General features: G+C 40.6%; 1 protein-coding gene across 5 annotated transcripts in view; it reads right to left on the bottom strand.

The window, feature by feature from the left end:
- The window catches only part of zgc:158270 (uncharacterized protein LOC791213 homolog), a 30,565-nt gene extending 16,047 nt beyond the window's left edge, over positions 1-14,518 (bottom strand). For 2 of the 5 annotated variants that reach the window (XM_036584436.1, XM_036584437.1), the window contains exons 1-2: positions 14,439-14,518; positions 80-357 (exon numbers count right to left, since the gene is read on the bottom strand). In XM_036584436.1, coding sequence (XP_036440329.1) covers positions 80-357; positions 14,439-14,499 — 339 coding nt within the window. In that variant the 5' untranslated portion in view covers positions 14,500-14,518. Of the gene's footprint in view, positions 1-79; positions 358-5,172; positions 5,190-11,697; positions 12,158-14,150; positions 14,409-14,438 lie in introns of those variants that run through there. The other 3 variants (XM_036584439.1, XM_036584438.1, XM_036584440.1) reach the window with 3 other exon arrangements.
- Between the last annotated feature and the right edge of the window lie 1,254 nt (positions 14,519-15,772).

Raw genomic sequence — 15,772 nt, 5'->3', positions numbered from 1 at the left:
GATCCTTTAGATACTGCCACCTGTACCTGAGTACAGAACTGTTCTGTTTAAGCCACCAGCCTCCTGTGCTGCCTCTCACCTGGTTGTACATGTATCGGAGCATGAAGTCCAGCAGAAAGGACTTGCCCTTGCGGAAAGCTCCAGCGACAGAGACCACCACCACATTGAGGTCCCGGACGTGTTCCTGCAGGAGGATGCGCTCCAGGGCTTCCTCATCTAACGAGAACGCATGCTCGTCCTCGTCCGCCACCACGATCTGCACAGGGCCCGCTGCCGCCTCCTCCTCCTCCAGCAAGAGCTCGTCAACCACCTCGTCGCCACTCATTTTACGAGACACGTCCTCCACCCTGCTGACACCTACCACGATGACACACACACCCAGCACACAACACAGATACAGAAACAGATATGTTAGTAAAAACAATGAAAGGAAGCATTTCATCAGAGCCCTTACGTTTTGCTTGCATTTGTAATTCAAATATTTCAAGGCAAGCTGGTATCACACACAAAGCTCAGCACTTCGCACTGTGCCTTCTTGGAAAGTTTTCAGTATAATACAGACTATTATTCTGCTTAGAATAACTGCTTGCCAAAAATGTTGCAAAAATAGCTGCTTGTTTTGGTTAGGATACTTCGGTTACAGACACAGGACTGCAGTGCTACAGAAAAATGAGGCACAGACGTTGTAGTATGCTTAACTGACATACTGGCCATAGGATTTTGAGGGGGGATGAAAATAGCAAGGTGTTTTTGAAATAGCAAGGAGTTTTTAGACTCTCTGAACAAACAACTCTGCAATCCCAAGACTACTTATAGCTGTAAAATATGTTACCAATTTATTAAAATAAAATCTGTTTTGCTCCATAAAACATGGTCCATACCATTTAAGTAACCCACAAATCACACACAAAAAAAAGCCATTTAAAAAGACTACAGTCTCACAGGCATGTAGAAGTTTGGATTTTTCAGTCTCTAAAGATTTCAGGACTAAAATAAAATAAGGTTCAAAAAGGTGTGTGTGTGCGCTGCTTCCAGCAGCAGCGATACACAATTTACATAACACACATATTACCCATATATTGTGACCCTGTCGTTTTACGAGGCAGTTCTGTTTTTTCGTTAGTTCAGCTGCACCGTCTAATAAGATCACCACTTGAAATAATCTTCAATTTTTGGTTTGGTTTAGAAGTTTAGAAAGACATAACTTAAAAAACTCGACTCAAGTTAATCCTTGACCTCATAAATGAAAAACAAATCAAACCTGAATTATATCCCTAATAACCTCTCAAACAGAATCCCAGTCACCCCCTCCCCCTGAGCCCCAGTCCCCTTCTGCACATCAACATACTGGCCTCTCTCTGACTTGCTGGGTCTGGTCCAACAAGGCATCATTCACTGCAATGTGAACTAGACCACCATCTCCTTCTCTATTAATAAGATCCCTGCTGCTCTCTGCCCTGACCAAGGACATCAAGGCTGGCATAATAAGGAGGACAAGCTGACCAGCTTCAGATTACATCCACTGACTGTTTGCACTTGTACTCATGGACCAGAATACACAAACATATGAGCATGGCTGCCTGCGCCAATGAGGAGTTGAGCTTGCTCTATTATTTAGACGGTGTTGCTGATGTACAAAAAAACCAAACACCAATGGGCTAAAAAGGAAGTGATGGGTAGACATGTACCGAAGTGTGAACGCATAAGCAGCTTAGAGAAACAGAGGCCGTTTTCACACTTGGGCACTTCAGTGTCAGACCGCTGAGTCATGTGAACACACCAAACAAACTCAGACCCCTCTAAACGGCCCCAAAAACGTAGCTTGTTTTGTGGTTTGATTGATTTGCGCATTGTGAAAAACAGCCCCAGTCTGCTTTTTGTCAGTCCAATCTTCCAGCACTTCAGCAGGTAAAAACAGACCAAATATCATTTATAAGGACCTACTCAAGATAAAGCCTGTCCGTGGTCTGCGACAAGACAGCAGCGCTGACATATTACAGCGATAAGATGCGAGAGCCTGCATGATTTTGACGAGTTGAAGTCTCATGCTGTGGGCGCATGCAATGCTGAGCTTTAAGCTGCTTTTAAACTGAAAGCTGAACGAATGAATATACACTGCTGCTCTTTCTAACACATTATTTCAATGCAGACACAGAGTTTCGCTGGGTGGAGCCTCAGTGAGGAGCGCGGCCGTAAACGGAGCCCACCGCGGCAGAAGCGCAGGGTCATTTTTCCAGTTCTGCGTGATGCACTTCGGCCAATTGTTTCGGCGCAGCCAATAGGAGAGCAGCAGCCGCGTCTGGTAGCTCCTCTCACCACCTGAAAGGTCAGATTTATCAGAGATGGGCTGTGAAAGGGGTCTGAGTTCTAATGGAGTTGTGGTCCGAGATCTCATCTCCCTATATTGTGAACACAGAGAACTGAGGCCGTTTGCAGTCGGTTCCCTTTCAGGTTCACTTTAACAGTTATGTGTGAAAACACCCAGAGAGAGATGTAGCACTTTAGCTCATCTTCACGTGACAATGCTTTTGCACTGCTTCCTGGGTGTGCATGATCAAAATCAGTCAGGAGCAGATTGTTGCACCTGGTACTTCAACTGCTGATAAATTCATTAAAATTTGACAATTTTAGAACAAATAACATGAGCTAAACACAGATCTGCTGCATTTACTTTGTTGTCTGTGGCCAATGAAAACAAATAAATGGAAGTATAGACTTGATATGAATTACTGATGATAGGATCATTTAAACATCAGAAGATGTACATATTTCATATGTCCTGATATCTATACAGGCCAAATACCGAGGATGCTCCAATAAGGGAACTGTGAACAGATGCCGGCCGACATGTTGGATGCTGGATTTCATGGCACGTTCTGTAACCAGCAAACTGCAATAATGTTAGTAGGTTTATTTTACGTAAACTGTATTGTCAGTTTTTCTGGTTTTGGTTTTTGGCCAAGAACTTTTTCTTGGTGCATCAATACAGTATCTGAACATCTGGCTAGAAAGATATTAGATCTGGCTGAAACTTCAGAACCGGCACACCTTTTATGTTTCGGTTACCAGTTCGGTTATAGGACAGGTAGCCAGGTAACCGGAAACAAACAGGAAAACCTACTTTGTTAATGATGCAAAGATATGAAACTATGCCTGTAGGGGACGACGATGACACCCCATGACGTTACATTTACACATTACATAGGAAGCACACACATCAAGTTAAACAGGTTCATCAGATTTTACGTGGAAAAACGTTTCCTGTGCAAACTATTTCAACTTTCAGTGGTGGCAAAAAGGCACGCTGTGGAGAGCCACCAGCAAGGAATAAGTAAATTTGTCCAAGGTCCAACTCAAGGATCAGACACAGCTCGCTGTGTAAACAGTAAATATTAGATCAGTATGGAACATCGGCTCAGTATGGATAACACTGGATAATGTACTCACTGGTAATTGTACACACCAGTGACAACCACTTGACAGTATTCAAATAACCAGAAAGTGCACTCTTAAAAACGATGGTGCTTCAAGGGTTCTTTAGTAAAGAAAACGGTTCTTTACAGAACTATGAATACTCGAAGAACCCTTTACACGATTAAACGGTTCTTTGCATCATGAAAGTGTTTTTCAGATTGATGTAAAACGTGCATGAATCTCCTTACAGACAGCAACATGTAGAACCTTTCTGAAAAGGTTTCTATATGGCACCAAAAAGGGTTCTTCTATTATTACAAGCTTGATAGCGTAACAATAGAAGAACCCTTTTGGGTGCTATATAGAACCACTTTTCAAAAATGTTCTATATAGAACCATCTACAGAATCATCTTTTGCCTCTGTTTTGTTACCTTACACTCTTAAAAGATGGTTCTTCAAGGGGTCCACTGCAAAGAAAATGGTTCTATACAGAACCATGAGCACTAAAAAACCCAGTGCATGATTAAAGAGTTCTTTGCATTGCGAAAGCGTTCTTCAGATTGGTGCTTTACAGCACCAAAAAAAGGTTCTTCTATTGTTACGATGCCAAGCTTAGCACCTTTTTGGTGCTTTAGAAAACCATCTACAGCACATTCTCCATCATTCTGAAGAACGCTTTTATGATGCAAAGGTTTTGATTGTTCACGGTTCTTTATAGAACCATTTTTTTTAACTAAAGAACCCTCGAAGCACCATCCTTAAGAGTGTAAAGACATGTTTGAAGCTCTCAAGGTGAAACTTTTCACTTCTGAGGACCAACCAGTAATGTTTAATATTTAACAACCAAATCTAAAATGCCTCAGTTTTGTATGAGCAGCACAGGTGGCATAGTCACTATGAAAGTTAATGAAGTCAAATACAGCAGCTAAGTATCAGTTTGGGGGTTGGGAACTGAAACTAGACTGCTTCAGAAAGGAACAGCACTTTTTCTGAGATTTGTATATAGGAGGCCACTGGATTTACCAGGGGTGTTAGCATTTAGCTTAGCATACTTTTACTGTGAAAACAAACCCATGTATCTCCACTTTAACTGTTATTTTCCCCACATTAACGGTATTTGAAAATGTCAGATGCCCTTCACATTGTCTGATTATTTAAAAAAAATAATGGATGCATTAATCTGAATGCCAGCTATGCAAATATTTAATGATGAATAGACCAAAAAACCTCCAACATTAGAAACTAACAAGACTTTTCCAGCTCTTGTAAAGTTATAACTTCAATCAGTGACGACATGCAGTAAATGAGAGGTCTTGTCAGTGAACAGTCAAGGCAAGTCATCAGACTCGAACCACTGCTTGATATCAGCTCGAATGTAATAACGACTGTGATAAACGCGACCCAAATAGGGCAGACGTAAGCATGTCTAAAGGGCATGCTGATCTAACATAAAGGCTCACTTTAAACCAGCATACAGTGCGGGCGAAGGCACGTGGTAAAACCAAAAAGCTTGTTTCCTGTTAACAAACCATAACAGAGGAAATAAGTCTGAGTTTCTTTTTACGCTTATCTTCCCAACTGTAATCCAGCATTCCTCTCTATGTGCCGCAAAGGAGCGTGACGACTTTACCAAGAAAGGAAATCAGGCAAAAGCCAACAACCAACTACATACACAAAATAAAAGCAAAAAAGCAAAAAAAAGCAAAAAAGATCAAGTTTGTTTAAACATTGTTTAAAAGAGTGCCAACCTCCTTTACCTACAGATCATGCAGACTTGGGTCAAGGTCCAAAGCACAGGGTACGAACTGAACACATACAGAGAGAACTAAACGCTTGAGGAACTGCAATACCAGCTTGGTACTGAGCGAAACTGATCAGATTAAAGCACTATATTTTCAGCACTGAAGGCAGCATTAATAAAAAGTTAATGAAGCCATGTTTCCTCAGTGCTGGTAGAAACATATGCTTAGAAACTTGCCATAGCCTGTTTTGACTGGTCTGTTTTGTTCTGTTTTCTTCTCTTTAAATTAAATCAAATGAATACAACTTCTAACACATGGAAAACATGGAGCATGTTATTTTAAGTCAATTTTTATAGGTTATAAACTGCTAATCCAAAGCACTCAGCGCAGGACACACCGCAGTTAACTATCAGGTCCTGGATACCAAGAGTAAAGCACACAAATTAGAATTAAAACGCGAAAAACAAGCCGCTTGGCAGGAGGAACACGGCTATTTTCGTCATCACATCAAGGCTATAAAACACTTTACCAACCAAATAGCAGTCAAATAAAATACCTCAAAAATTGAAAGCAAAATCCTGGTTCAAAATCATTGTCCAGAGCTAACACAACATACCTGTAACAAGAAACCTAACACGACTTTCAGTCACGAGTCCTTTCAGTTCTTTCCTGGGACTTCTCGAGAACACAAAAAAGAAAGAACACTAAAAGAGAATATCACATTACTCTGAGGTCAGCTCTGTATACGTGTGACAAACGTGTTTTAAGGTTATGCCAAAAATGCTGAAGATAAGCTTTCTAAGAACGCACTATCGCTACACACTGATTTTGCTAACTGAAAAAAAAAAACTCACAAATTTGGTACTTTTCTCCTATGACTGAGAGCAGGGGTCGGCAACCCAAATGTGAAGAGTCATTTTGTCCTTTCAATAAAAACGAAAGCACCTTGGGAGACATTTTCTGTCCATTTTACCATCTTGGCTGTAAATATGTCTCAGTATGTGCTGTTGTGTTAGTATAGGCTAAAAAATATAATATTAACGAAAACACAGACTTGCTTTACTCTGCTTTAAGCTTTAGCTCAACTGTAGCCGCTTTTCTCACATCTCTGGCAGTTTCTTGTAAAATGTCTCTTAACATTTGATTTTTTTACGAGGCTGAAGTCACTTCTCATTTGCGAGCTTCTTGTTCGAATTTTCTCGTTCCACCAGGATGTGATTGCTGCACCATTTAAGGTGGAACCGGAGAATTCAAACAAGAAACTGACTTCAGCTTTGTGACTTTTTAGTGTTTGTCAGTTTCTCGTTGCAGATTAAACATATCACGCAACCAGCTGGAGTGATTATAAACACAAATAAGTCCATTCGTCTCCAAACTATCGATGTTTGTCTTAAATCTCTCTTTGCTCTTTCGTTAGCTACTAGCTTGACAAGACTGTTGTCTACGTTGCTTTATGACCAGCAGTCTGCGCACCAACCTTCAGGGTTAAAGGGTGAATTAGCAGTTATACATTAACTCCAGCGTTTTAGACCATTTACAGTTAAACTGTGTTAGAATGACCAGCAGAGCTTTATTTTACTGCAGAGGAGGATTATTTTATTTTTACTCAAACAACTAATTCTGCTGTGGAGCCGCAACAAGACAGTAAAAGAGCCACATGTTGCCGACCCCTGATTTGGGGCTATAAAACTACATCAATGACCACAGAAAAGTGCCTCTAACAAATACATTTTTTCCATCTTTAACTGCATCCTGGGGTTTTAATGAACAAGTTATTTAAAACACAGCAATCACAATAGCCCTCTGAAGTTGTATCAACACATCAATGTAGTCTGCATCACACCCATATTAGGAACTCCAGGTCTATGCTGTTTTTTTCCATGATCGAAATGAATGCAGTTATCAAAAATCGCAGCTGTGTACACAAACGCTCCGGAGATCACACGTCTTGCTTTACAGACATTCTTCCAAGGAATGTCATCGGAGATCGTTAAGAAGCCGAAAAAAATGACTACTGCCACATGCATGCCCACTCTGCTGCACACTGAATCTACATCAGAAAACAGGCAACCTTATCAAAATACCTGACACAAACAAACAGGCTTTGCCAGATATGCTAGTTAAGTTGCTTTGGCAGTAAAAGTCTCAGTTTGAGTAGTGTTGGTATATAACAGTGCTGAAGTTTAATAACAATCACTTTTATGTGATGGCATTTTAATGCACAGCAGCGTTAGCATGCTTGTAGAATGTATTTGGCACTATTCATTTAAGTAATAGAACTCGAGAGGGAGTGCGCTATCGTGAAATAACATCACGGCTGTGATTTGGTCGCCGTAGATCATCATAGCCGTGATGTTATTTGTGATAACACACGACCTCGAGTGTTCCATTGCTGTGATACAACAGTTAAATAAATATAGTAAGAAATTAATAAACTGGGCCGTGAACGCAGCATTTAATATGTTTTAATGTTCGCAGTTCTTTCCACCAAATTATAGTTCCTTAACAAGCAGCTTGTTGAACTCCGCTCACTCGCTGCTCAGTCTGCTGTAAGCCTCGCCTTTTGAAGCACGAACTGAGCCATAAAACTGCCGCAATATCGAGTGCAGCTCAGTTTTTCAGTTTTTGCCAGATCAGTAATAATGTTGTTTTGTTCCAGTCAGTCTGTAAAGCATCTTACAGCCCATTTAGTTTGGCGAATGGTGTTGGGTTCATTTCTGGCTGATTCCAGGTTGCTTAGCTGGTCTTCTGTCACAGCTGCCGACTGAAAAGCTGCTCAGTGGTGATGACAGTTTGGGAATTTAGTGTCGTCTCATCTTCAGAGTCTGACCAGATCGGCTGTCGGTCAAATGTGATCTTAAAAGTATCCATTTTCTGTTTGTGGCAAAGTAAGAAGTAAAAACCTTCAAATGGCTTGAGTGGCTCCTACAGCTGTCAAAGTCGTTGCTTAGCAACAGTGTCTTAGTGGAGTGATAGTGTTTGTGGAAAAACTGATGTTATGGCGAAATAACAGCACGGTTAGAACACTTCTCAACCAATCAGCTCGCGTGGCCGGAACTAACTGCTGTATAAACCTAAACAACCTCCTATTCATACTGCTAAAGGGCCTCGTAATTCAGAGGATCCCGTGACACTCGGGTGAAAAATGTACACAAGACAAAACGTCAAAAAGAATTTCTAAAATGCCATTCACTTTTGTCATAGAGAAAACCAGCTTAGCTTAGTGCTCCTAATACGGGAATGACCCCAACTACAGAACAACTCACAACTTCAGGAGGCCCATATGTAGCACTATAATGCACAACATGACACTCTGTCCACATTGTGGACCCCCATGATGCACATTTTGGCCTCCTGAGTCACCATGTTTCTAAAAACAAATAGAAGTATTATTTTTAGCATTACTAGAGCTTAAAATACTCAAGGAAATCCCTTTAAGGATTTTACTACACAGCAGCAAACACAACCTGTGGCTTTAACCTACCCCTCGGAAAACTAAAGAAGAGAAGTTGCCTGGTCCTGCAAAGCTGTTTCTAATCAGAAGAATCATGCCAGAATAAAACTGCATTAAAAATAACTAAGAAAAATCAGAAAAGCCAGTAAATCTCGACACTGATTTACAAAGCTGGATATAAATTTACATTAATAGTCAAGCCTGGCCATCACTTAAAGGGGGTCCCACAGATTTTTGAAAAAACATCTGCATAATTAAACAGGTAAGATGTAAACAAAGTCATTCAGAGTGGTCTGGTGTGAACTGCTCTGTTCTACAGAAACTTATCGAGTCTGAATTGTTCACAGTGGTAGTGATAGGAACCAGACATCTGAAGAGTCTCTAAAAGCTCTCTCACAAAGTTATTATATGAACTGCATTTATGAATGCAGTGTCGGATGGCTGAGACATTGTTTTATGATAGTTTTGGCCTAAAACATTTTTTAAAGGTATTCATGGTGGAGTGATACATGCAGGGTGTTGCAAGGCAACATAGTCCCCAAAAGAAAAGAATGTTTTTTAGATTTATCACTATTTTCCATCATCAACATTACACAGAAAACCTCAGAAGACGTGTAGAATCACTGGTGGTTTTGGATAGTAAATAAAATGGCTATATTTGTGTTGCAGACACTGCGACCTCTGGTTCCTATCACCACCACTGTAATGCTGCCTTCAAGTCGTGTCAGAAATATCATATTTACGAGATGGATGCACGTGAACGGCACCACAAGGTTGTATTTACTAGTGGAAACTTTTTCAGTGATCCCCGAGTTTCCAAGTTGAGGGTGTGTCAACAAAAAACCAATGATAGCTGCTGATAAACTGGCAGTATTTCAGTTACATATCAGCCATAATATTAACACTACAGACTTAAACTATCCACACATGGAAACACAGATATAATATATACACAGACTCTCTTTAATAACATTATTTCCACTTATTTTCAACCAAAACCACTTGAACACAAATAAATCGCACTTACAACCTCCGAAACCGTAAGAACTTCCGAGGAGGACTTGAAGGCAGCATAAAGAAACCCGAGTCTCTACAATGGACCTTTTTCACTCTGACTGACTTCTGACCTTCTCAACCACTGATTCATGCAGAAGTTTTGAAAAATCAGCCCCTTTAAGTTCTCCAACAGGTTTTAAAAAGGCAGTTAGGGTGTCCTCTACCTTGCGTTTACATAACCTTTATCATCTGTTTAAAAGGTGTATTTGTATTCGACCTAACGATTAAGAACCATCCTAAATTTGGGGACAAAGGTGAGATCATTTAAGACAGTGTTGAAAAACTGCACAAGATGATGTAATAACAATTAGGGGTAGGTGATATAGCAAAATGTAATATCAATACTTCAGGAAGCTTTTTACGATATTTATTTTTTCTGACAAAGTTAAAACAGAAATGCAGTGCCACATTTTAAAAATGCTACCAAAAACGAAAACTTATTATTCATCACACACACCAATTCCAAATAAACACAACTAATTATGCACTCTAATAAATCCTGCAGTTGGGAAGTGCTTTTTAAGTACTGACAATATACACAACATGCTCAGAAGAGCATACTGTGAAACACTGATGTGATTTATCATGGCAACGATAAGTACTGTCATATAATATTCATATAATATTGGCAATCGCTCAGCCTGGCAAATGTAGAAACACTTCTATCTGGCCTCCCTATCAAAGCCCTCGATAGGTTACAGTATGTACAGAATGCCGCTGCTAGGACCCTCACCTATTCTAAGAAGACTGATCATATCGCTCTGAGCCTTGAGTCTCCACTGGTTACCTATGACACACCATTTTCAGTACAAGGTTCTTATTACATATAGCTACGTTCATATTCTCATTGCTCAAATCCGATCTCTCTGACACGATGGTTTACACTCGTTTAGGTAAGTAATTCAAATCTGTCATTAATGTGAACGAACCAGCGTCCCGAAATGACCCGCATGGCACATCCTACTCAGTGACGTCACGTGAATGAATCACGTGCATCATCAGCACAAACTAACGAGCAGAACGAGCTTCGCTGAGAAGATAATTAACTCTGATCAGCTCTCAGCTTCATTATTAGAGCGAGACGAAGGCGGAAAAGGTGAGATGTGTTTCTTTTCCACCGTTGACAGGCTTTGACTTCTGTTTGGCACTGTTGCCATGGTAACGTTGAATGATGGCACACGTGCGCAGTGGGGAAAAAAGCACATGAATTCCGATCTGAACGTTCAACATTAAGGTCGCACGGCCACGAATCCGATACGTATCCACAATACGACCACATATGAAAGTGACTCAGGTCGGATTCGAAAAGATCAGATTTGTGGCCATACAGCCCTGAAAACATCAGATCTGAGTCACATTAGGGCAAAAAAATCGGATTTGTGCGGCTTCAGCCTGGTAATGTGAACGCAGCCTATAACGCTCGGCACAGCCTGGCTCCTCACCAGAGGAGCTTCTTTGTCTATACGTCCCACCCCAATCCTTAAGATTCCATGATTTAGGCTTTCTTAATGTTCCAAGGCTTAACTGGACCTCTATGGTGGTCGTTCATTTAGTGTAGTAGCTCCCTAATTATGGAATACCCTCCCCAAGGCTACTTACACATACTTGTTTACACTATGCCATCAATGTTTATGTACTTAAATGTTCTAAATGTAATGTCCTTTTGTTATTAATACTTTATGTTCAACCTTTTCACGTTCTTTGAATGTAAAGCGTCCTAGAGCATGGGAAAGGCACTATATAAACAGAAGTGATTATGATTATATAGCCCAGCTCCAATAACAATACAGGTGCGCTCACCAAAACCCGTTCACATTTTACAGTGCGCGTTCACGTCTCGTCCTGGCCTTTGACCATTAGCGCTAAACAGCAGACATCAGCATCAAGGCTTACTGCCGAGAATCAATCTAATACACATTTCAGGTTATAAACAAAACCGCAAGTCAACGCAGATTCCCGAACCGCCGTTTGACGCATCGTCTGTGTAACGGAATCAGCGCTAGCACGTTAGCACAGCGATATCAACACACCTCACGTTTACGTTCACCGAAGGCCAAATGTTGTTACTGCCCAGCGTCCAAAATGAACAAAAACACCGCCCATATGAGCAGCACAGCAGTTAGCCATTGACTATTAATGTAGACAGGAGAGGCTCAAACGTCAGTTAACGATAGTGCTAGCGTTAGCCACTCACACAGTAGCTTAGCTTAGCTTGGAGATGGGGAGTCGATTCCAGGAGTCGGTTCTTTGACTCCAGCACGTCTGGTAGTCAGCGCCGACTCCCGGCCAGCGAGTCGATTCTTTGACTCTGAGTTTCTTCGTTGTAATCGGCTCAAGGGACATTCAGATGGAAGTGTGTGTCGAGTTTGAGTAGCGAGTTTGTTTACAACCTTCATGATAATCCATCGCTGCTCACCAGCCACTGATAGAAACGACTGCCTCAGGATTATCGATAGGCATCACGATATTTGTTTTTTCTCCGACTTAAAAAGTTAGAAACTGTAGTGCCACATATGAAAATAATAAAATGTAATACTACTACTGCTTATACTACTACTACTAATAATAATAATAATAATAATATCAAAACAACAAATTATTATTATTATTATTATTATTTACTATTATTGCTTTGCAGACCATAAAACTAGAAAAGTACATTTCCTGGAGAAAATGCAGAGTGATAGCACAACTTAACTCCCAGGTTGGTTGTAAGAGTGTTTCCAGGCAGTTACTATGGTATTTTAGCTGCTTGCTATGGTGTCCAGGTTAGTTTCTGGGGAGCTGCTAAGTGGTTGCTATGGTATCCCAGGTGGTTGCTAACGTGTTTGCCAGCTTTAAGGTAATCCAACACTGCCCACCAGGCACTGACATGAACGTGTGCCTCTACAGTTGGGGTGGATGATATAGGAAGAATTTTAAATCACGATACTTCAAAGCATTTTCAGGAAACTCCACATGTGTAACAATATTCAGTTTTTCTGAGATAAGTTGGAAGTGATAAAATAGGACCTGTAATTCCACATAAAAAAACTACTATAACAATAATAATAATAATAATAATAATAATAATAATAATAAGCCTCCAACTACAATGATCTTTATTCAGTCTTTTACAAACTGCACTAAATCGAATTACACAGGCCTACTTATGCTCACTCTGTAATTAAATATGTAGTCAGTCAGTGTTCTTTAAGACTGAAGATATCCATGACATGCTCAGAAAGGCATATTGTAACAATTTATTGTGACAACAATAAAATATCATCATCATCATCATCATCATCTTGCCCATCCCTACTCTACAAAGCACTGCTCTGCATGCCGACTCTGCCACGGGGAAAAAATATGATAAGGGCTGCAACAAACAAGGACTGTAAAAAAACTGTAAAACAATATTTTTCACACAATGACGTAAAATATAACTTGCAGATGAAGTTGGCATTTTTTCTGCCTGCTTCTTATTCCAATCTTCCGTTCCACCTTGAATGACGCTGCAGCTATTTAGGTAACTGCTATATCATTTAAGGTGGAAAGGAAAATTCAAGTAAGAAACTGACAAATAGGCCAAATTCAGTCTTGCAGAAAGAGGAACAAGATAACATTCAGCTGTTCTGGAATGAAAACTTTATTTTAAATCTGATTAACTCACTAACATTGGTGTATATTTTAACAGAAGCAAGGCTGCTGTAGGTTGATGAGTTTCTCAGTACATCACTCAAGAGTTTCCTGTTGAACATTGCTTCAGCAGCCTCACCACGTGAAATATGTGAAATATGTGAAATGATGTGAATTCTGATAGTAAGATGTGTTCAAAGAGTCAACTTATCTGTCAAGCTACACTCTTAAAACAGGGCTATTCACAGGTTCTTTAATACAGACAATGGTTGCATATAGAACCATAAACACACAAAGAACCATTTGCATGCTTAATGGTTCTTCGGTTCTTTGTATGGAGAAACAGGTCTTCAGACAGACAGAGAATATGTTGTATATGGTTTGGCTTTTAAAATTGGTCAATGTAGCACCAAAAAAGGTTCTGTTATTGTTACAAGCTTGACATTACATCAATAAAAGAACCTTCTTTGGTGCTCTACAGAACCGTTTGCAAAAAGGGTCTACATAGAACCATGTACAAGACACTCTCCCTCAATCTGGAGAATCATTTCAACATGCAAGTGGTTCTTTGAGTGTTCATGGTGCTAAGAACCCTTGAAGAACCATGTTTTTACATGTACCCTATATCAGTTGGTATAATCTACAAATGATCATGTCACTGTAATCTGCAGCTACTCAAAAAATAGGTAAACTATGTTGAGGGTGGTTTAATATCTGCTGTATCTCTATCAGCGACTCCGGAGCCGTGTTGGTTTCAAACGAAGCGGAGTCGAAGAGTCGACTCCCTCCACTCCAACGTCAGGAGTAGAGAGTCGGAGTCGACTCCGGAAAACTCTGACTCGTGAATCACTAGCTTAGCCCTCACCTGTCCGTGTACTGTGTGTAAACCAACGGCTGTTCTCGTCTGCGCTCGCCTTAAGAGCTCCTTCGGACCTCCGCTAAGCTCGTCCGCAGAGCCAAAACAGCGGGGGCGCTAGCGTTAGCTTAGCATTAGCTTCGCTTTAGCTTAGCATCAGCTCAGCGTTAGGTAATAGCCGGGCTAGCCAGCATTGTCAGGGCAGCTCCTGCGGAAACTGCGGTACCTAACGGTGCGTTCACCTTCGGCTACGGCATAAAAGCCGCGCTACTGTATTTATGTCCTTATGTCCCTCACCGTCGCTCGTGCCGCAGCTCCTCTCGCCCTGATCCCGCTGCAGCGCGCGCCGCTCCGCCATCTCTCTCGCTCCCCGCCCCCCGCACTGACGTCACGGAGGCTCCGATGCCACGAACGCCGCTTTATGCAGTTGAGGGGCGGAGTCGAGCTCCGCGCGGCCCTAAAGTCTGACCGCGCGGGTGATGGGTTTAATAACAGCCATAATAATAGTCATAATAACAGCTATGCGTTTTATAGCATTTACTGTTTTATATAATATAAAACAAGTCCGGAGTTTCAGAGATTAACGCTGAAATAACAACGTCCACAATAATTCAAAGACCCACAACAATCAGCTCAAGAGGAGACTCATACCGCAGTAATGTACAGGTCTAATAGCTTTAATAGACAGTAATAGTTTGTGGGGTTCTTAAAATGGTATTAAAGGCCTGATTACATTCAGATTCAAAACTTTATTGTTTATCATCACAGGACAGAAATTTGTCTTTGAAGCGCTGCATCACATACAACATCTCACACACACTCTCAGAAATAAAGGTACTAAACTGTCTCTGGGGCAGTGCCCCTCTTGTTACCAGGGTGGGACCCTCAAGGGTACATCTCAGTACATTTAGTCAGGGAACATAACTGAACCATAATCCACTGAAATGATGTTCTCTAAGCTGTACTGACTCCACACACCCCGTCTCGTCTCCAGGCTTTTATTTTACTGTTCTGTTTAAAACATTCGGTTATGAAAAGGTACAAATACAAACTTTTCACCTGGAAAAAACTTATTTAAGGTTCACAATCAGACCTTAAAACCACTGTTGTACTTTTGAGGGAACATTTACATTGTTGGTAGCCTGATGAATGAAAAATGTTCCTGCACAGAACCTTTATTTCTAACAGTGTACACAACATTCATCCACTTATGTACAACAAGCTGAGCACAATAAGATGATTAAACTTCGTTTAAAGATGCATACGCAATGGCATACTAATAAATATACTCTAAAATCAATGCTTCAAAATCAATGATATCCTTCAAGTCATGATAAGTTTTCATACACAATGTGCACATTAGTCCATGTGGATTGACTTATAGTGGTGGTATAATGGTACATTATTTACTGATTAAGACTATTTGTAGCCATTGGGAGAAACAACTTTCTAAAAACATTTGTTTTAGCCACACACTTAAAAAAGATGGTTCTTCAAGGGTTCTTTAGTAAAGAGCCATGAACACTCAAAGAACCCTTTGTTTGATCAAAGAGTTCTTTGCATTGTGAAATCGTCCTTCAAATTGATGGAGAATGTGTTGTATATGGTTGTATATTGTGGTTGTCGGAAGA

This window comes from Colossoma macropomum, unplaced genomic scaffold (assembly GCF_904425465.1).
Source record: "Colossoma macropomum unplaced genomic scaffold, Colossoma_macropomum, whole genome shotgun sequence".
In the NCBI taxonomy this organism is placed as follows: Eukaryota; Metazoa; Chordata; class Actinopteri; order Characiformes; family Serrasalmidae; genus Colossoma; species Colossoma macropomum.
The sequence above is the reverse complement of the archived record's forward strand: the minus strand, read 5'-3'. Positions and strand labels throughout refer to the sequence as shown.